Genomic DNA, 21,501 nt, shown 5'->3' on the forward strand with positions numbered 1-21,501 from the left:
TAGGCTACTCTGTTTATTAATGTTTTTACTCTACATTTGTGCATTATTTATGCTACATTTTAAAGTTATATAAATACATTTGAAAAAGTTTTTTTTTTAAATAGGTTTTTATACAAAAACAGCTTTTTATGTAAAATTCACTTTATAAAAGACCCACATTTTTAAATGTCATTTATAGGGATAACATGGATAATTGTACATGGTTGGTTTAGTGTAACATTTTTGCCCATATTTTGGAAAATGTAGTTTTACAAGTAAAAAAAAAATATAATTTCAGCCACTAAACGAAATTTACTTCTGATTCATTTTGAAAAAGGGGCTCGAGCACCAAAATCTTTTGTAGGAGACTTTGAGCTTTGTAAGTTTGTAGATCTTATACATGCAAAAACATCTACATAACACACTAAAGAAAAAGAAAACATGAAAACACATCATATGACCCCTTTAATACATTAATACACATGTAATGCAACCATTATTAAAAACATGATGTATAAACTTGAGCTTCCATTGTTTTCCAAAAGTGAGCTTGAACTGTTTCTTCTTCTTCTCATAATTATGAAAAATGAATATTTCATCAGTCTTTGTCTCCCTCTGCTGGTACAACACAAACACAGAGATATTCAGGCTCTTTATTTACTCTGTGACAAAACTTTATACACGTTTATACACATAAAATGATTAATCTATGAATGAGAAACTGTAATTTGCTGTGAAATAAAAGGTGTTTCACTGCCGCCTCATCAGGTCTGTCAGAGGATCGCTGAAATCTAAATGAAGTCTTCATTTCTAACAGTGAAGTCACTGTATCTTCAGTCTCTGTTGATTCTGTTGACTGAGTCTCTGTAGTGGATCCTTATTCACCATCAGATGATCAGCACAAGATCACACTGTCATCTATAACCTAAAATAAAACACACACACAGTCACATATGCAGTATGAGATATTACATCTGTCACATCTTTTCATTAGAAAACTAACTAGATAATCTATATTAATTCATTCTCAAGCATGATCATATCGCTTCTCTCTGATGCTCAAAGTCACTTTACAAACTCAAAAGCACATGAAAGGTCACTTTCACACACCGGACAGCTGATCCAGAACCAGCAGAAATGACCATTACACTCACTACACATTTAATATCAGTTAATAACAACCCAGATCTCAGATTATCACACACATAAGGCGTCTTTACACACAAACCAAATCTGAAGCGGCATAAAATCACAAAATGTGCATTTACACAGAATGTTTATTGCTTCTCTGACGCCGAGAACATAAATGCATTTACACAGGAATTAGTTATTAAAATCGTGGGAAATAATACTTTGAACATTACTATTTTAAAACTACAGTTTTAACAAAGTGTTATAAAATGAATTTAAAAGTAATTAAATATTAAAGAAATAAAACTCAAGATAAATAAAAACACAGAATTTCAGATTTCCTCTGTGTGATATAGCGATCTCACGCTCTGATGTTTGTCATAATTCTGTGGTACTGAGAGCTATTTTATATTTCTAAATAAAACTATTCCAGATGGAACAAATGCTACAAATATATTATGAATTATTACACCGGGTCGATCACCGCAGGATTCATTCATGTTTTTCAAAGAGCCAGAAAGAACAATTCTGCTGTCGTGTGTGTGTGTGTGTGTGTGTGTGTGTGTGTGTGTGTGTGTGTGTGTGTGTGTGTGTCTGTGTGTGTGTGTGTGTGTGTGTGTGTGTGTGTGTGTCTGTGTGTGTGTGTGTGTGTGTGTGTGTGTGTGTGTGTGTGTGTGTGTGTGTCTGTGTGTGTGTGTGTGTGTGTGTGTGTGTGTGTCTGTGTGTGTGTGTGTGTGTGTGTGTGTGTGTGTGTGTGTGTGTGTGTGTGTGTGTGTGTGTGTGTGTGTGTGTGTGTGTGAAATATCGTCCTCAAGAAGATGATTTCTGGAATATAATATCACACAGTGAGGGTGAATAAGCATTTAGCGTATCTGAGAGAAATGTAGAAGCGTGTTGATCTGCCAGTCTCTTCAGAGGAAGATTACACACGTCGACTCTGTTATTCTGGTGGTTTCTTCACGATGTGAGTACAGGACACTTTTACTTTATTGTCTCTTGTTGGCTGACATTTTTTAATTTGGCTAAAACAATATGGATTATGGCCGATATGTTTAGTCTTCCGCTTCTTGATTCTCGCGCCGCGCGTTTGGTTGTCATGACAACGGCGTAGTTTAGAGCGACACAAGATCGCGTTCATTTACACTGAACAAAACAATATCAGAGTCATCTTTGACACTAGGGGCTGAGGCGGGTCAGACCCGGCATATTTTAAGTCTGCATTCATGCGGCATTGTGTCTTTCCACAGAACTTTGAGCAGACACAGAGCCGCTTTAGAGCAGCCTTAACTCGCTGTGTAAAGATGCCTATAGAGACAGTTAAAGGGGAAAAGCTGGAAATAACATTAATATTATTTTCACAATAAGTCACAACAGTATGAGCAGAATTACACTCATATTAAACACAGTTTAAAGTTCAGAGACCTACAGAAACTGAAGCTGAATTTAAGACTCATTATCTGATGATCTCAGACAAAATATCCACACACACACACACACACACACACACACACACACACACACACACACACACACACACACACACACACACACACACACACACACACACACACACACACACACACACACACACACGCACACACACGCACACACACACACACGTGGTGTTACTGAACCTGGTACAATTTACTTATATTTCTAGTGAGTAAATCAGACATTTGAACTTTAAATAAAAATATGATGATGAAAATCGTTAAACTATTCTTACCACAGTGTCTCCAGTTTATAATGTGGATCATCCCTCAGATCCTCTAACAGCTTCACTCCTGAGTCTCCTAGATTATTCCCAGACAGATGCAGATCTCTCAGGTGTGAGGGGTTTGATCTCAGAGCTGAAGCCAGAGCAACACAACCTTCATCTGTCACATCACAGCTCACCAACCTGTAGAGAACAATGACACACATTAAGCCTATATCCAGAGATAAACATGACACTTAAAAAATAACATAATCCTGTCAATATGAAATATATACAAATACTCATTAGTTCACATTGTGAAAATTCATCAGTTAGGATTAGGGGATTGATTATAGAGTTTGTAGAGTATAAAAATCATTATTTCTATGGAAAGTCCCCATAAAACATGTAAACCCAACGTGTGCGTGTGTGTGTGTGAGTGTGTGTGTGTGTGTGTGTGTGTGCGCGTGTGTGTGTGTGTGTGTGTGTGCTTAATGTATTTGTAAACATTTTAAGGAATGTGTGTATGTGTTTGTGTGTGTGTGTGTGTGTGTGTGTGTGTGTGTGTGTGTGTGTGTGTGTGTGTGTGTGTGTGTGTGTGTGTGTGTGTGTGTGTGTGTGTGTGTGTGTGTTAGAAGGGGAGGATTGGGACGATTCTAAGGGTCCAGCAGAACTCCATAATTTCCTGGATGATTTTGGTATTTACTTTGTAAAATAATCTTATAGGAAGAACGCTATAAAGAACGGGTATTCATTATAGTGTGTGCGGCAGAGCAAGACAGAGGAGAGAGAGAGAGGGACGAGTATAATTGTAATATAATTTGTATTGATCTCATACAAATGTCACACATCTACGTCCCTTCAGGACACTGACAATAAAGATGATAGTGACAGAGAAGACAGAAATTCTCGTAGCTCTCCTCAGAAAGACGATTGTTACACACACACACACACACACACACACACACACACACACACACACACACACACACACACACACACACACAGTTTGACATGGTGAATCTGACTGCAGTAGATGTGAAAATTATGAATAAACATTATGTTAATTCGGCCAGCGCTCATACCTGTATTTACTTCCTGTTTTCGGTCGAAGACCACAGTAGTCGATTGTCGAGTTCTCCACTGTTGCTTAGTTACCTATGATCACACGTGTGAACTCGACAATCGACTACTGTGGTCTTCGACCGAAAACAGGAAGTAAATACAGGTATGAGCGCTGGCCGAATTAACTTCATTTTTATTCATAATTTCCACATCTACTGCAGTCAGATTCACCGTGTTCACTCTGAAAGGAAACACTCACAATGGCTGGGCACTTGTAATGACACATCAAGGATGTTAAGAGGCTAAAAGCAGGTTTAAAACTTGCCCCATTGAAGTCAACAGGGTGCACATTTTATAAAGAGGATAACATGGTGTAGGCAACACCGATTTCTGTCGTTGTTCTCTGTACTGACAGCACTCCACATTTACAAAAAAATGAGCTCAATGTTAAAATTGACCAGAGTTCTCCTTTAACATGAACCAACAATTAATGAACAATATTCTACAGCATTTATTAATCTTAGTTAATGTTAAGCTCAACATTTTATAAGATATTTTTAAGATCCAAAGTTGTATCTGTTAACATGCACTGTGAACTAACATGAACACTAATATTTTATTATCATTAATAAAGGCTATTGCTCTCTGTTAGTTCATGTTAGTTAATGCATTAACAAATGAGACCTTATTGTAAAGTGTTACCAAAAATGTAATACAATTATAATAAAATGCCTCAATAATGCAAACAACTCATTGGATAACATTGGGCTGCATATAAAGAAAAAAAATGCATTTTTCTTTTGCTGGATGTCTATTGTCTATTTGCATATCAGTAAAGATTTGTTTAATACAATGCACATTGAATTTGTCATTTCTACAACTTTTATAGCACTTCAATTTTTGAGCCTGACATATTACATTTATTATCATTAGCACTCCATGTTCAAAGATTTACTAGCTGTCAGTTCATCTCTTATACGCTGCTGCCATCTAGTGGTTTTAGTTGTAACTCTAAAAGTATGGGGAACTGCTTAATTAATGTCTGTTTAGTAATTCATATTTTATCCTTCATTTGCTCTCCAGAAGCCATATTTGAGCGCACACACACACACACACACACACACACACACACACACACACACACACACACACACACACACACACACACACACACACACACACACACACACACACACACACACACACACACACACACACACACACACACGTAGATTCCTTTAAATGTTAAGGGGAAGATTTAAAAAGAGAAACTGGATCTGTGAATTCTCACAGAATCACAATTGAATTCATATCTTGCTACTCAGTCAGAATCTTATTAACCTGGAGTCCCAGTCTCTGTCACAATAACCATATATGTAATGTTTTAGGCCTATTGGCAGACATCTGTTTAAAATGTAGGCAATGGCATATAAAGAAGCTTTTCTCCATCTCCACTTCAGTTTCTCAGCTTGCACTTTAATTATTGATTAGGCTACAGTGTTTCCTTTAGGATTTTCTTTAGCAGTGGGGGGGCAGGTCTGTCCGAACAACCACCTGGGTCAAAGATTTTACCTGGGTCAAAAATGGTCTTCGGTGGCCTACACTTTAAAAAAAAAAAAAGCTGTGATTTTACCTATGGATTTCATAGCTTTGTAAGATAAAAATCCTTCTTTAATAGATTATTTTGGTATATAATCATATCAATATAAAAAAGCAGGGAGAAAAAGTAGCATTAAAAAGTTTATTTTAACTAATAGTCTTATTTTCTACCATCTACAATTGAATAGGCTACCATTCAGTTTAAATGCTGTAGTTTATTAAGGCTAAATCTTGCTAACCATATAGGCTGTACTAAAGGGGGTAAGCACACCTTACGTTCTTATTTTAAGGTGTTCTGTAAATCATTTTTTTGAAACACTTTACAATATGGTTTGATTTAACATTAGTTTATTACTAACATGAACCATGAGCAATACATGTTACTGAATGTATTCATCTTTATTAATCTTAATAAAAATACAGCTGTTTATTGTTTGTTCATGTTAGTTCACAGTGCATTAACTAAATGTTAACAAATACAACTTTTGATTTCAATAATGTAGGCTATTAAATGTTGAAATGAACATTAGCAAAGATTAATACATTCTGTAGAAGTGCAGTTTATTAAAAGTTAATGTTAACTAATGTAGTTATAACTAGAGTTTAATAAATGGAACCTTATTGTAAAGTGTTACCGATCTGTTATACACCGATTCAGACGTCTCGTGAAGCCGCCTTTCCACTGCAAACGACAAACGACAGCCGTCGGACCGGAAGTCATTCATTTCCTATGGAGAGACGTACGGGAGCTGCGGGGAGTTCCGATCATATGCGTATGCGGAAATTTCGGATCCGATTTGAGCTTCGGATGCGTTGAAATATCTGAACTTCTGCGGCTAGACCGTATGCGACCGGTCGACCGGATGTGATGTATTCTAATCAAAACTATGAGCGTGAAGCTAGAATTACCAATATTTTAATACTTTAATGTAAACGCTATTCCTGCAAAATGACGGTTATTAATAATTATGGCTGAAAAAAATATTTGTATCATATTAAATCAATATTTATATTGATTAGCTCTATAAAATCGACTGTTTTTTTATATATAAGATGTATTGAGGGTCATTTGTTTTGTGTGGATATATGCATGCATGCATTACATTCATTAAAATCATTAATTTTACCATTGTGAATAGCCGAGGGTAACGGTTGCATCACGACCAATTTCAAAGTTCCGTGTGACTGACACCAGGGGGTGAAATGCGACAATCGAATGCGAATGTCGTGCGCAGTGGAAAGGCGGCTTGAGTTCAGTGTTGGAAAGATCAGTCGTTTAACCATTCATTAAAACGTGGAACCTTGCTTCACAAAGAGAGTGCTCACACACACACACACGACCAGAGGACGCTCTCTCTCTCTCTCTCTCTCTCTCTCGTTCTTTTAAACATGCGCCCAGCTGTCACAAGCGCAGCAGTTTATCTACATTACACACCGGTCAATTCACGAGTTCACACTTACAAATGATCAGAGAATAAATAGTTATGCGTATTTGGCATGCTGTCCGGGGGGAGGGCTCCGAGCTCGGAAATTGGGCCCGAACCCAGAGTACTCCCCCCGTATCTCTTGGTTAGTAAGAGATAACCAGGTAAGTGTGAGGAGATGGGGTGGTGGAGGGATGCTGAAAACTGTCAAGGATAATGGGTGAGTCGACTGTGAGTATTTATAGGCCTTTAATCATGCTGATTGAGTGGACCTGTTGATTACTGATTGCTGACAGCTGGTTGGAATGACTTGATTGTTTGATCATTAGAACGTGTTCCTCCCGAACTTTGTTAATAAAACATCATATAAGACTTTGGCGGGACAAAAATTCGCTTTGGCGGCCGCCAAAAAAAAATCTTCGATCGGGTCAGTTGCACAAGTGCGCCTAAATATCTTTTCATGGTCGCACACAGACATATTTAGGCACAAATGCGAGTGAAATGGTCGCACTGTAGCCTAGAGCCCTAACGTTACCGTGGCGGCAACAAATTTGCCGTGGCGGGCCGCCATTAACTAATCAACATAGAGGAAACACTGGGCTACTTCTGTACTGGTTTGTGCTTGGCAAAGATGTTCAGATATCTCTATGCCTAGTAGATCTACACCAAACGCTCATTAAAAAAGTTTTGCGCAAATCTGTAATGGAAACGCCATTAGTGACAGTTTCATGTGAGAGTAACGTATGATCTTACCACAGTGTCTCCAGTTTACAGTGAGGATTCGCCAGTACAGCAGAGAACAGCTTCACTCCTGAGTCTCCTAGATTATTCACAGACAGATCCAGTTCTCTCAGGTGTGAGGGGTTTGATCTCAGAGCTGAAGCCAGAGCAGCACAACCTTCATCTGTCACACCACACTCACTCAACCTGTAGAGAACAATGACACACATTAAGCCTATATCCAGAGATAAACATGACACTTAAAAAATAACATAATTCTGTCAATATGAAATATATACAAATACTCATTAGTTCACATTGTGAAAATTCATCAGTTAGGATTAGGGGATTGATTATAGAGTTTGTAGAGTATAAAAATCATTTCTATGAAAAGTCCCAATAAAACATGTAAACCCAACGTGTGTGTGTGTGTGTGTGTGTGTGTGTGTGTGTGTGTGTGTGTGTGTGTGTGTGTGTGTGTGTGTGTGTGTGTGTGTGTGTGTGTGTGTGTGTGAGTGTGTGAGTGAGCTTAATGTATTTGTAAACATTTTAAGGAACGTGTGTGTGTGTGTGTGTGTGTGTGTGTGTGTGTGTGTGTGTGTGTGTGTGTGTGTGTGTGTGTGTGTGTGTGTGTGTGTTTCTGTGTGTGATTGTGATTAATTTGTGCAATATCTCTTTTTTTAAACAATGAATTCAATATATCAGTAAATTTAACTGTTATTGTAAGAGATTATGTCTCTATGTGAGGGAGAAAGATTATATGAAACTGATCAAATGGAATACATTGAATACATTACATACATTAAATATACATGTTTATTATTACAAATGCATATATTTGAATATAAATTTCTCACACATATATCATAAAGAATGGTTAAGTAGATCACAAATCAGGTCAGATAGGTAAGAGCTGAAGTGTGACTCATATTTTTTGTTAAACCATTAATTTATAATGTTTAAGTAAGAACTGTTATAATGTTTTAACAGTGATGCTTGTTCTCAGTGTTACTTACTCAGCGCATCTAGTTGCTGTAACCACAGGCATCAGCTTCTGGAGAACTTCATCTCCTGTGTTCTGTGTGGGACTAATTGAAAATAAAAATGATTTAGAGTTAAAGTTAATTATTAATGCTAATAATAATAATTCATATCATAAGTAAATAATACATTATACCTTCCTAAATACCCTCAAATAATTGTTTTAATGAAAGTGGTTTTATATCTATAACTGTAGAAGCCTCGTATTCAGCCGTCACTGATTAGTGTTTTCTTCTTCTCGTTAGTGTTGCTGTGGCAGGGCTATTAGTCTGCATTTACACTACAACACTATTATGACACATCAGGTTTGTTTGTCCTGTCCGTTGCTATGGTTATCACCATGGAGACATTTAACTCCCGAGTTGGGCGGGGGGGCAAGAAAAAAGTCTTTTTGTACCTGCATCAGCAAATTATTCGTAGAAATTAAGCACACGAGTTTGTTTGCTTGTTACTTGTTTATTTACATACTTGTTCATTTAATAATTTACTTAGTTTTATTGTCACAGGAAATGATGCGCACAAAATGTGAATCATTGTCCATCATTTTGCCAGCAACTGGTGATAAAGAAAAATGATGATGAGACATTAATCTAATTTATTTTCTTAATTCTTTTCTTGTATAATAATAATATTAAAACTTAATTTAGGAAAAATACTTCCTATTAAATATCTTTATATTAACTGGCTTTTTTATGAATGCAAACAGTGAATGGCAGCCGTCTGTGTCTCCCAGTGTCTTACATTATTGTCAGTTTAGTGTTCAGTGATTCATTTACACAGAAACAAAAGATAACATGTATGCCTTCATCTCCAAATACATTATCTGTGTCTTACATTTCATAATGAACTCAGATAAACTCAGTGCCGACTCGTTTTCCATCAGTTCTTTTACATTAATTAGAATGTGTGCAAAGGATTGTGGGAGATTGAAGAACACGAAGGATATACTTGATGCATCCTTCAAAATGAGCTGAATTAAAGACACAAAATGAAGTCTGTCTTCAAAACATCCTTCAAACTGAGACGGCCTTCAGTGGCGCTTGATGACGTGGCAGTCGAGATATGCAGTCTTACTAGGACACAGCCACGGTTTGAGGAACACACGCAAATGATCTACAATATCCCAGAAATCAGTCTGTGCCCCGTGATTTAAACACCTCTGATCTCTGAGTTTCTCTTTGTTCATAATGTTTTAGACTGTAATGATTGCACTCAGTGTTACTTACTGATCAGTTCTGCCTCCAATTAATCTGTACAGGTCAAACCTCTGCAGTGTCTCCTCTGAGGACAACAACACAAACACTAAAGCTGACCACTGAGACGAGGAGAGTTTCACAGCACGTAATCCTCCAGAGCTCGTATGAGGTTCAGCTTCGTTCACTAGAGAAAGATCACCCAGTTCATTCAGACAGTGAAACAGATTGATGTATTTATCTGGAGAGGGATTCTCACTGATCTTTTCTTTAATATAGTCAGCTGTTCTCTTATTGTTGTGAGAGCTGTTTGCTGTCTGTGTCTTCAGTTCTTGTAAGAGACTCTGGTTAGACTTCACTGACAGACCCAGAAGGAAACGAAGGAAAAGGTCCAGATGCCCATTTTTACTGTGTAAAGCCTCATCCACAGCTCTCTGATGGAGATCCGATAGGGAAACTCTGCCTCCATTAGTTGGTTTGGTAATCTGGTCAAACACATTGATGTTATTGTTGATAAAGGAGAGATGCACATATAGAGCTGCTAGATGTTCCTGAATGCTCAGATGAACAAAGCTGAAGACTTTCCCCTGACACAAGCCCAACTCCTCTCTGAAGATCTGAGTGCACAATCCTGAGTAAACTGATGCTTCTGCCTCATCAATGCCACACTCGCTCAGGTCTTCCTCATAGAAGATCAGGTTGCCTTTCACAAGCTGCAGATAAGCCAGTTTCCCCAGTTTGACAATCATGTCTTCATCTTTCACTTTCTTCTCATAGTCCTTCTCATGTTTGATGTTGGTCTGAATGAGCAGGAAGTGTGTGTACATCTGAGTGAGAGTCTTGGGAATCTCTCCTCTCTCTGCTTCACTCAACATCTCCTCTAGAACAGTGGCTGAGATCCAGCAGAACACTGGGATGTGGCACATAATAAAGAGGCTCCTTGAGGACTTCAGGTGTGAGATGATCCTGTGGGCCAGACTCTGATCCCTGATTCTCTTCCTGAAGTATTCCTGCTTCTGTGTGTCACTGAAGCCTCGTACCTCTGTCACTCGATGGACACACTCAGAGGGGACGAGATCCGCTGCTGCTGGTCTGGAGGTGATCCAGATGAGAGACGAGGGAAGCAGATTCCCCACAATGAGGTTCTTCAGCAGCTCGTCCACTGAGGCTGATTCAGATATATCACACAACCTCACATCGCTCTTAAAGTTCAGAGTCAGACGACACTCATCCAGACCATCAAAGATGAACAACACTTTATACTCATCACTGGATATGTCCATTTCTTTAGTTTCAGGGAAAAAGAGATGAAGAAGATCTGAAAGACTGAGTGTTTTGTCCTTCATCAAGTTGAGCTCTCTGAAAGCGAGTGGAAATATGAGCTGGACGTCCTGATTCTCTTTCCCTTCAGCCCAGTCCAGGATGAGCTTCTGCACAGAGACTGTTTTCCCAATGCCAGCGACTCCCTTTGTCAGCACAGTTCTGATGGGTTTGTCTTGTCCAGGTAAAGGTCTAAAGATGTCACTGCATTTGATCGGTGTGTCCTCTGTTTCTGCTCTCCTGGACTGTGTCTCGATCTGTCTCACCTCATGCTCATTATTGATCTCTCCACTTCCACTCTCTGTGATGTAGAGCTCTGTGTAGATCTCATTCAGGAGTGTTGGGTTTCCCTGCTTTGATATTCCCTCATACAAACACTCAAACTTCTGTCTCAGATTTGATCTCAATGTGTTGAGGACTTCAGCAGGATTAGAGTCATGGCTGTAAGATTAAAATACCACATTATTACACAAGTCAGAGAAGTAAATAGCCATAAATAATAAAACTATTTATGAGACACAGAACATCATTAGGTTTCTGAAATGTGTAAATCATTAATCATGTGTGTGAGTGATGTGTGATGTGAATTGCAGCACCTAAAATTAAACAACAACAACAACAAAGTCGTGAATTTTACCTGAAACCAGGAAACATGCTTTCATTAAAGTCTTGTGGTTGAATCACAGGCTTGTACACAGTTTTGTTTTTAACTGGTCTGGATGGAAGAGTTGACCTTAAATCAGAATGAAGAGGGTAAAGAATCAGACACACTGATATTGATGTAATTGTGTCATTAACTGAGTAACAGACCAACAGCTTTTACAGTGTGTGAATGTATTAACAATACAACACATAGAGCTTTACACAAGAGCACAATGATGATCATTAATAGACCGAAACCAGCAAGATTGTAACTCATTAAACTGCTGTATATTAATAACAATTTCATACAAATAAAATACAATAAGCACATCTTTTATAGAAATGATATACCTGAGATCAGGCCGTTTGTCTCCACTCTTAAAGTTTAGTGGTGCATCCATAGACCAGTTACTCTTCATAGACACACAGCTGGACTCTGGGTTTGAGCTCTTCTGCTGGACTGAACTGGGTTTAAAACTAAGTAAAATATAAAGAATACAGACTTATAAAAGACCACATAAATGTTGTGTACTTTTGCTTTAATGTCTGTAACTGTTTTGCACTGTGTTTCAAACTTTGATTACAATTATTTTGAGAAATTAACTCACTGGTTTAAAAATGTTAAGCATGATTCAACAATTGTACCAAAGCGACTGAGAAAACCGGTAATATTAGGAATTAGGAATTCAAAGCAAACAAATTGAAATCAACTATAGAATTATAGAATGATTCAACTCAGATGAACATCAACCATGATCACATGACTCTTCTCAAAGGCACAATGGAGGACCGACTAAAGAGACCAATGTTTAGCTGAGCTTTAAAGATAAACCACCTTACTGTACTCTAGTAACACTACTCTTGCTGTGAAACATCACTGTTCTGACCAGACACCGTGAAGCTTTCAACAAATCTGAACCCGTATTTATCAAGCCTCTGAGAATTACTCACAAGAACACTGCTAAGAATGGACTTAAGAGTAAAACAACTCTTGGCTCAAAGCTGTGCTTAGAAGTTAGTTATCAAGCATCTCAGTCGTAATGTAAGTGAAGTGTAGGACTAAATCTTAAGTGTCAGTCTTAGAGATGATTCACAACACTTTGCTGTGCCACAAACGGGATTTTGGATGATGACATAGGCATGGACCAATCACTGAATAGATTTCCTTATTTAAGAATATGCTCAGATAAATTCCCATTGAAAGGTGAAATTCCTAAGAGGAGTTTACATTCAACACTAATAATCATTCAATAAATAATTTTCAAAAGAATACATTGTGATACTCATTGCAGGGCTGTACAGTTACGAAAAGATTGGTCTGTGTGATGAATAAATGTCCCACTGAAGCACGCGTGCGATACAGTTTTGTAAACTCCGTTACTTGTGTTTGTTTTCAGACATGATAACAGTCGTTTTATACTTGTGCTTATGCGATATCACGATTTTTGATCGTGGATGATTTAATGTCTCCACGATCTGCTTTTGAAGAAATATGGTAGTATCACATTCTATCAGCTGCAGTTCTGGCGCTCAGTCCCAATACTGTAAAACTCACATCACATGTTAACGCAGCGCTAGAGTTACACTCACAGGACTCTGCACTTATTCGCAATCACAAAAGTTCATTATTTGCTTGTGTTAACTTTGTGAAAGCTTTGTGGGTGATGGACAGGGTTTACATTAAGACAGGAGTATGCCTTAATCTAGTTAATCGTGCATTTATTTTCTTTTATTCCACAGCTGATGTGTGCAGTTTTTTATTGCTTGCATTAAAATAATTTTCTTTTGCATGTTTTGATTTTTAATCGCAGTCTTTTTCTTCTGCCATTCATGCTCATCAGCTCCATGCAATCTTAAGCTTTTCTTGGTTCAGCTGCACACAGTCTGAAAAGGTTTTTTGGCAGTTTGATAAAATAAAAGAGCCTTTCTAAGAGCCATCGTTTAAGCTGTTGACTTTTCTACCTTGAGAAAGAACGTTAAACGAACAACCAATGATGAACCACGAATCAAACCAACCACTGGAGTCACATGGACTATTTTAACAATATTTTTACTACCTTTCTGGGGCTTGAAAGTTGCAATGACGTTGCAGTCAGTGGAGGGACAGAAAGCTCTCAGGTTTCATCAAAAATATCTTCATTTGTGTTCTGAAGATGAACAAAAGTCTTACGGGTTTGGAACGACATGAGGGCAGGGTTTCTGCAGGTTTCAGTAAGTCAAATTTAAGACCTTTTTAAGACATTTTAAGACCATAAAGATTGAAATTTAAGACCTACACGGCGCATTATCCAAGTTAGATAGATAGTTACCTCGGGATCATTAGAGTATATCTATCTATCTTTCTATCTATCTAGGATTATCTGATGTGTGTGTGTGAGAGAGAGGGAGAGGTAGATATTTTTTTAATAGAAAATTGTACTTTGCATATTATACTGTAAAAACACAATTATTGTTGATTTTAGTTGATCATAGTTGATCATAACTAGAGAGGAAATTATTAAAGTGACCAAAATTAGTTATCACAGAATCCTGTTCAAAAAGTACTAAAACTACAGAATGAAGTCAATTCAACAAGTTTTATGTCGAAAAACAGCAATTAGCAAATTGATTAGCATCAATATGCACTTTTTGTTTACGTAAACATTAAAATACCATTAAAAATGATGGCCAGATTTTAAAAGAGTGTCTTGCAACATGTTATCTACTAACATCTACATGTTAAAGGGATAGTTCACTTTGAAATAAAATTTTGGTATGTTTTAGCTTACCTCAAGGGCATCCAAGATGTAGGTGTCTTTTTTTCCGCAGTAGTTTCAATTTTGATATTTTTAGGTCAAACCGTTCTTGTCTGTCAGTCATATAATGCAGGTCTATGGTCACTGTCTCAAAGAGCATGCACAGAGTCCAAATTAAAACAATTCCCCGTCGTCCAAATTAAACAATTCCCCATCGTAAGTACACATTGATGGCCTAAGACACGAAACGAGCGGTTTGTGTGAGAAAACGAACAGTATTTATATCGTTGTAACCTCTTGAACACAGCCATGTCCAAGTGATCTGAGGGCGCGGGCGGGTATAGATATATACACTAGATGTCGCCTTGGCTACGGTTTCGATGGGGAATTGTTTAATTTGGACGATGGGGAATTGTTTTAATTTGGACTCTGTGCATGCTCTTTGAGACAGTGACCATAGACCTGCATTATATGACTGACAGACAAGAACGGTTTGACCTAAAAATATCAAAATTGAAACTACTGCGGAAAAAAAGACACCTACATCTTGGATGCCCTTGAGGTAAGCTAAAACATACCAAAATTTTATTTCAAAGTGAACTATCCCTTTAAAATAAAGTTTTGACAAAAAAGGTTTTATACAAAGATAAAGATAAAATGAGTCAAAAAAGATAAATTACTGACATTTACACATTAGCTTATATTTATTAGTAGTGTTTGGGTGCACCCCCATCCTTCATGTTGACTGAGCTTTCAATGTTGTTATGGAAAGGGGTGATTGTATGGTTTCTGTCACATGACCTGCAGTGCGTTTGCGGCATTCTGAAAAGTTTAGATTTTTTTCATCTTGTTGCACCTGGTAAAAAAAGATTTGCGCGTCGCTTCAATTATGAGCGCGCTTGCCACGCGCCTACATTTGAACATTTGAACGGCCTCTGGCGAGCTAGCTCATATCAAGCCACGAGCTATTGGTAGCACGCGAGCGACGTGTTGGAGACCCCTGCCCTAGAGCTCCGCTTTGTAGGCTACAACTTGCTACTTTGTAATAACTTTCTGCGTCCAGTGTTTCTGGAAATGAACGAGGGTAAACACTTTTTTAGACCTGACTAAATGAAATTTAAGACCTAGGATGAAAATCTGGCCGTTTTTAAGACTTTTCAAGGCCTTAAATTTAAAGTTCAGAAGTTTAGACTTTTTAAGACCCCGTGGAAACCCTGGAGGGAGAGTAATTAATGACAGAATTTTCATTTTTGGGTGAACTAAACCTTTAAGACTAAAATGACACTATGAGAAGCTTGATAAATACGGCCCTGAACCAGCAGTTAAAAAAATCCACTCAGTTTTACACCTACTCCATTATATAAAGGTGGAAAAGATCTCAGCTTACATTTACATTTACATTTAGTCATTTAGCAGACGCTTTTATCCAAAGCGACTTACAGATTAGGACAAAATTAAGCGAGTCATCATGAAGAGGCAAAAACAACGCAAGTAGTGCTCAAAAAACAAAGTTCAGGCATTATTCAGAGTAGCATAAACCCGACATCAAGTAGCAATTTACTTGATGTCAATGCTAGTATTAGACTGACTGACTGAGAAAAATGATGATTCTAATTCAAAAGTGTTGCACTATAAGCACATCTTTTATAGAAGTGATATACCTGAGATCAGGCCGTTTGTCTCCATTCTTAAACGTCATTGGCAGATCCATAGACCAGTTACTCTTCATAGACACACAGCTGGACTCTGGGTTTGAGCTCTTCTGCTGGACTGAACTGGAACAGAGAACAGATTCAGTTTAATCCTTTAGATTACTGTGAATACATTTATCCTGCATCAAAAAGTATTTTGAGGAAACAATTATCTTTTTACTGAATATTTCATTTTAGTTAAAAAAAAAAATAGGCAAAAAAATCATATTTTTTCTGTAAACTGTCTTTGATCTGTTTGTGTTTGTGTGTGGGGAGGGGTGGGGGTGTGGGGGTAATGGTAATGTAATGTTTGTTGAAAGTACCTGCATCCTGGAGAACAATCTCCATCTCTGGATCCTTGTGAATTACCCATGATGAAGCTGCAGGAGAATCTGATGAGTTTGATCTCCTCCACTGACTCTGAATGAAGAAACATTCACACACTAAATTAAATGATTAAATTAAACAACCTTCATAATTTAGCTGAACATATCTGGAATGTGGGAGAAAAGGATCATGTGACTGCGTTAACTCAAGCTCACAGGGCCTTTTCACACACACAAGTCGACCGTTGATGTTCGGGTGAAAAAGAAAACAAACCCCGACCCACATCGACACACACTGATCCGATAAAAAAAAAAAAATAAAAAAAAACGTGTTTGTTGACGTTTGTGTGAATTGACCTATGTATGTTTACACATAAGCTAAACTTCTGGAGAATCACAAACATCACGAGACACAAAGGAAACATTGAAGTGAAAAATTAAAAACCTTTATTTAAGATTTCATATCAAACAATCACGTAAAATGTCCTCCAGAGATTCATATTAATATGAGAAAGTCACACATGAACACTCACCTTGATCAAACTTTTACAAGATACAGGATCTCAAATCCTCCAGCTTTAACATCATAAAACTACACTTAAATTCCTTTATAATGGTTGATAAACACTTTGATGTTCTGTTTTATTCCGTGTCGTATTTCGCATTTCTCCTGCTTAAATGGCGACAGGAAAACTTACTTTCACTTTCTATGTGTGACGAGAGAGAGAGAGAGAGAAAGAGAGAGAGAAAGAGAGAGAGAGAGAGAGAGAGAGAGAGAGACGTAAACAGAGTATGGCAAGCGATCGGGGTCAAAAGTCTTTAAACGAAACGCGTGATTTTGACCGTGTCAACACGCACCATAACAAGCACAGCAGCCAATGAAATTGTTGTATTTGAGACTATATTTGCATATGTGACGTGATGGTACGTTGGTATATATCAGAGCCATAGAGAGTAGTGTATATACACACACACACACATTGTTCTTGAAACATTTATGTCAATAAATCCCTTTGAATTGAATACATTTTTTGTGCGTTTAATTTTGGAGGGAAGGGGGACTGCTCCCATAAGGTATAATACATTTACAGTATTTACTGTATATATTTTCCTTGTGCTTCTATGGTCATAATTACTAACATCCTAATGTTATGTTAAAATACATTCATAAACCTGCACAACAAGTGAATATCAATTAAAGCTGCTCAGTTTAAGTCAAGAAAGAAGTTTGTTCAACAGTAAAAAAATATACAAGGCAACCAATTGCATTTAACAAAACATTTAATTGAATGAATGAATGAATGAATGAATGAATGAATGAATGAATGAATGAATGAATGAATGAATGAATGAATGAAAGAAATACACTTTATTGCCCCCAATTATATATTCTATCTATGGAGATATCTGTCTTCAAAGAAACTCGTTGGACTTCCTACAGGGAGAGAAAGATGGCAGAAAGCAGGCCAGAAGAGGAATACAAGTGTTCACAGTAGCCATTACATTCTGCTACCGACGCTGCAGGATAATCTGGAGACCTGGCGGTGAATCGAGAATCAGTCAAACGCTCAGCCATATATTGATAACAAAAGCATTCAAACTCCACACTATAAGTAATGGTAGTTACTTGGATGTTTGGGTGAGAGCGTTCCCCTGCCAGAAGCAGAGCGTGTCATCGGCCCCAGAGGAGACCGGGTCCTGAACAATGCCTGATGCTGTTGGAGAGAACTGGTAGTGGTAAAGAAAGAGGAAACGGTGTTAAAGTTAATACACTGAAGGACAGATTAAATACACATTGAAAGCCTATGTTTCCTAAACATTTTCAGGGGTTGAGATTACAGAAGTGAGTTTATACCTATTTGGACATTTGTCATGATTTCTGTTATTTTGACTCTGTACTCCTGTACATAATTTGAAATTAAATGAGAACAAATATATATATATATATACAAACCACTATTGTTATCCAAATTGTTATTCTTACACATTAACATTATGGAAGAAGCTGGATGATTATTTTGCTCATCCAACAAATTATGCAAATTATGGAAAATATAATTTTATATTTTTATTGCATTATGATACCGTATATACAAAGCTCAGCCATAAATTCTGCTTTTCTATAATGTTCAGGATTTTTTACATTCATTTACATGTTTTAGCAGTGAGATCTTATTTGTGGGGGTGCAGCTGCTGTACTTATTTGCTTTATATCCAGATGTATTTCTAATATTCTGACCATAATATGTAAATAGGGTTGACAAAAAAACCTCTGAATACAATATAGTGCAACATCACATTTAACTATGACCTCAGTATTGAATTTACACATTTCTGACTGGTAGCTAACGTTAATGAAGTGTTGGTCATGTAAGCTAGCTGCAATTAACTATTATCTGCCAATAAACATGAACTAAAGTTGGCTACATAAATTGCAACTAAATTCATGAGAGGACGGCTAATGCGTTCAAATGTCAAAAATGCAGTAATTTCTTCAACTTACCAGCGAGCGTACTTCAGAAACACTGAACATGAATGGGGTTTAGCGCTGGAACTATCAGTGGGGGCGCTGCACTGTGGCGACCAGTAAGCAGTAGCGTAGAAGTAGTAACACGTTGTTTGTTTGCTGTTTGTTTGTTTTTTTACTTAAAGTTTTTTCTTCCCTCAATTGTCTACACTGAACCATCATGATGATATATCGCACGTTTGTGAACCATCTGATTGTTTGCCTATTCTTTGGATATTTTGTGAAAGGACAGCGTGGGAATAGAGAGCGGCTTCATTATAGTCGTGACTTTCTTATGGAGTTCCGTGTCTTTGACTACGGCGCGTTGGATCAAGTCCGCGACTGGCCTGCAGAAATTTTAAGGACTGAGTTCTCCACCGCGGGCACAGAAAAGACTACTAGCCAGAAGGTGAGGAAACGGGGAAAGAAGGGGGGACTGCGTCAGAGACTGCGTAAACAGGGATTGAATCGCATTCCACTCCCTTCAATCATTTTAGCCAACTGCCAGTCTCTCAGGAATAAACTGGACGAATTACAAGCAAATGTTCGGTTTCTCTCGGATTATAGGAATGCATGTGTTATTTCCTTGACTGAGACCTGGCTTAAAGAACATGACTTAGACTCTGATCTGGAAATCGAGGGCTTTGGTGTTCCAGTGCGGTTGGATAGGGATGCCATTGTGACTGGAAAATCTTTGGGTGGAGGCGTATGCATCTATGTTAACCAGCGCTGGTGCAAGTCTGTGATTCTGAGAGAATCTGTGTGCAGTCCCGATATTGAACTGTTGTCGATATCACTTCGCCCCTTTTACTTGCCCCGAGAGTTCCCACAAATATTCATTTCTGTTGTATACATTCACCCAAAGGCTAATGTGGAAAATGCATCAGACATTTTATGTAAAGTGGTGCACCGGTTGCAAAGCATCTCTCCTGATGCACCCAACATTGTGATGGGAGATTTTAATCATTGTAAAATGAAGACATCACTTAACCATTTTGATCAATATGTGGACTGTCCTACCAGATATGGAAAATGTTTGGATTTGTGTTATGGGTCTATTAAGGGGGCATATAAGTCGTCTTTGAGAGCCCCTTTGGGCCATTCTGATCATAATGTTGTTCATCTGGCCCCTGTTTATAAACCTACCTTGAAAAGGGAAAAAACAGAGAAGAGATTAGTTCCTGTGTGGTCTGAAGACTCAATTCAAGAGTTGAGGGGATGCTTTGAATGTACCGATTGGGAATTGTTTAAATCCGAGTGTACTGACGTAGACGATCTTACTGAAACTGTGACTAATTATATTATATTTTGTGAAGACTTGGTAATTCAAAAGAAACCTTGTATAGTTTTTCCGAATAATAAGCCTTGGATCACTAAACATGTCAAAAACTCGATTAACCTAAGGAATATTTATTTTAAACAAGGCGATAGCATTCGGTACAAAGAGGCCAACAAACTAGTTAGAAATGAGGTGAAATTAGCAAAATTGCGGTATAAGGAAAAGATAGAAACTATGTTTACAAATGGGAAGTCTCATGTAGCCTGGGATGGAGTGAAGTCTATAATTGGAATTAAACAGAAGAATAAATGTATTACTTTAGGTGGGAAATCTGATCATGAATTAGCTGATGATTTTAACTCATTTTATACACGTTTTGATAATCATGATCTTTTAAAAGAACTATCTGATTATTGTGGGAATTCAGTGATTCAAAATACTCCTGTTAAATTTCAAATGAATAAAGCTGATGTACGTAGTTGTTTTGGTCAGGTTAAGGTTGGGAAAAGTCCAGGCCCTGATCACATTGGTGGTAGGCTGTTGAGGAACTGTGCAGAGCAGCTTTCAGAGATTTATTCATTTATTTTCAATGAATCATTACAACTTTCTAAAGTCCCTCGTCTATGGAAAGATGCCATTGTGATGCCAATTGCGAAAAAAAATAATTCTACTTCTCTTAAAGATTATAGGCCAGTTGCATTAACCTCTTTGGTTATGAAATCTTTTGAAAAACTAGTAAGGAAGGCGATTTTAGCCTCAACACAGTCAGCACTTGATCCTATGCAGTTTGCATATAGATCTGGTAGAGGAGTTGATGATGCCACTTGTACCCTACTACTAAATATGATTTTAAGACATTTGGAAGGCAAAAAAACTCATGTACGTTTGCTATTTATTGATTTTTCTTCTGCTTTTAATTGTGTTCAGCCTTTTATCTTGGCAAAGAAATTGATTGATAATTTTCATTTAGATTTAAACATTGTGTGTTGGTTGGTGGATTTTTTAACCAATAGATCCCAAAGAGTACGTGTCAATGGAGTCTTGTCGAATGTATTGTTGTCTTCCACAGGTACCCCACAGGGTTGCGTCTTGTCCCCTCTTTTGTTTTCTTTATATACTGATGATTGTCGTAGTATTTTTAATGGGAGACACAT

General features: G+C 37.6%; 2 protein-coding genes across 3 annotated transcripts in view; both read right to left on the minus strand.

Moving 5' to 3' along the window:
* Positions 1-21,501, minus strand: part of LOC309481069 (uncharacterized protein) — a 384,000-nt gene that overhangs the window by 134,761 nt on the left and 227,738 nt on the right. Inside the window, 2 exon segments of the mRNA XM_082145806.1 lie at positions 2,837-3,010; positions 7,648-7,821. Coding sequence (XP_082001932.1) covers positions 2,837-3,010; positions 7,648-7,821 — 348 coding nt within the window.
* The window catches only part of LOC309481084 (NLR family CARD domain-containing protein 3-like), a 190,732-nt gene that overhangs the window by 40,427 nt on the left and 128,804 nt on the right, over positions 1-21,501 (minus strand). Inside the window, exons 5-8 of one of the 2 annotated variants that reach the window (XM_082145856.1) lie at positions 12,162-12,287; positions 11,806-11,901; positions 9,882-11,609; positions 8,631-8,702 (exon numbers count right to left, since the gene is read on the minus strand). In XM_082145856.1, coding sequence (XP_082001982.1) covers positions 8,631-8,702; positions 9,882-11,609; positions 11,806-11,901; positions 12,162-12,287 — 2,022 coding nt within the window. The remainder of the gene's footprint in view (positions 1-8,630; positions 8,703-9,881; positions 11,610-11,805; positions 11,902-12,161; positions 12,288-21,501) is intronic. The other variant, XM_082145855.1, reaches the window with a different exon arrangement.

Source organism: Leuciscus leuciscus (assembly GCF_965113295.1).
Source record: "Leuciscus leuciscus genome assembly, chromosome: 18".
In the NCBI taxonomy this organism is placed as follows: domain Eukaryota; kingdom Metazoa; phylum Chordata; class Actinopteri; order Cypriniformes; family Leuciscidae; genus Leuciscus; species Leuciscus leuciscus.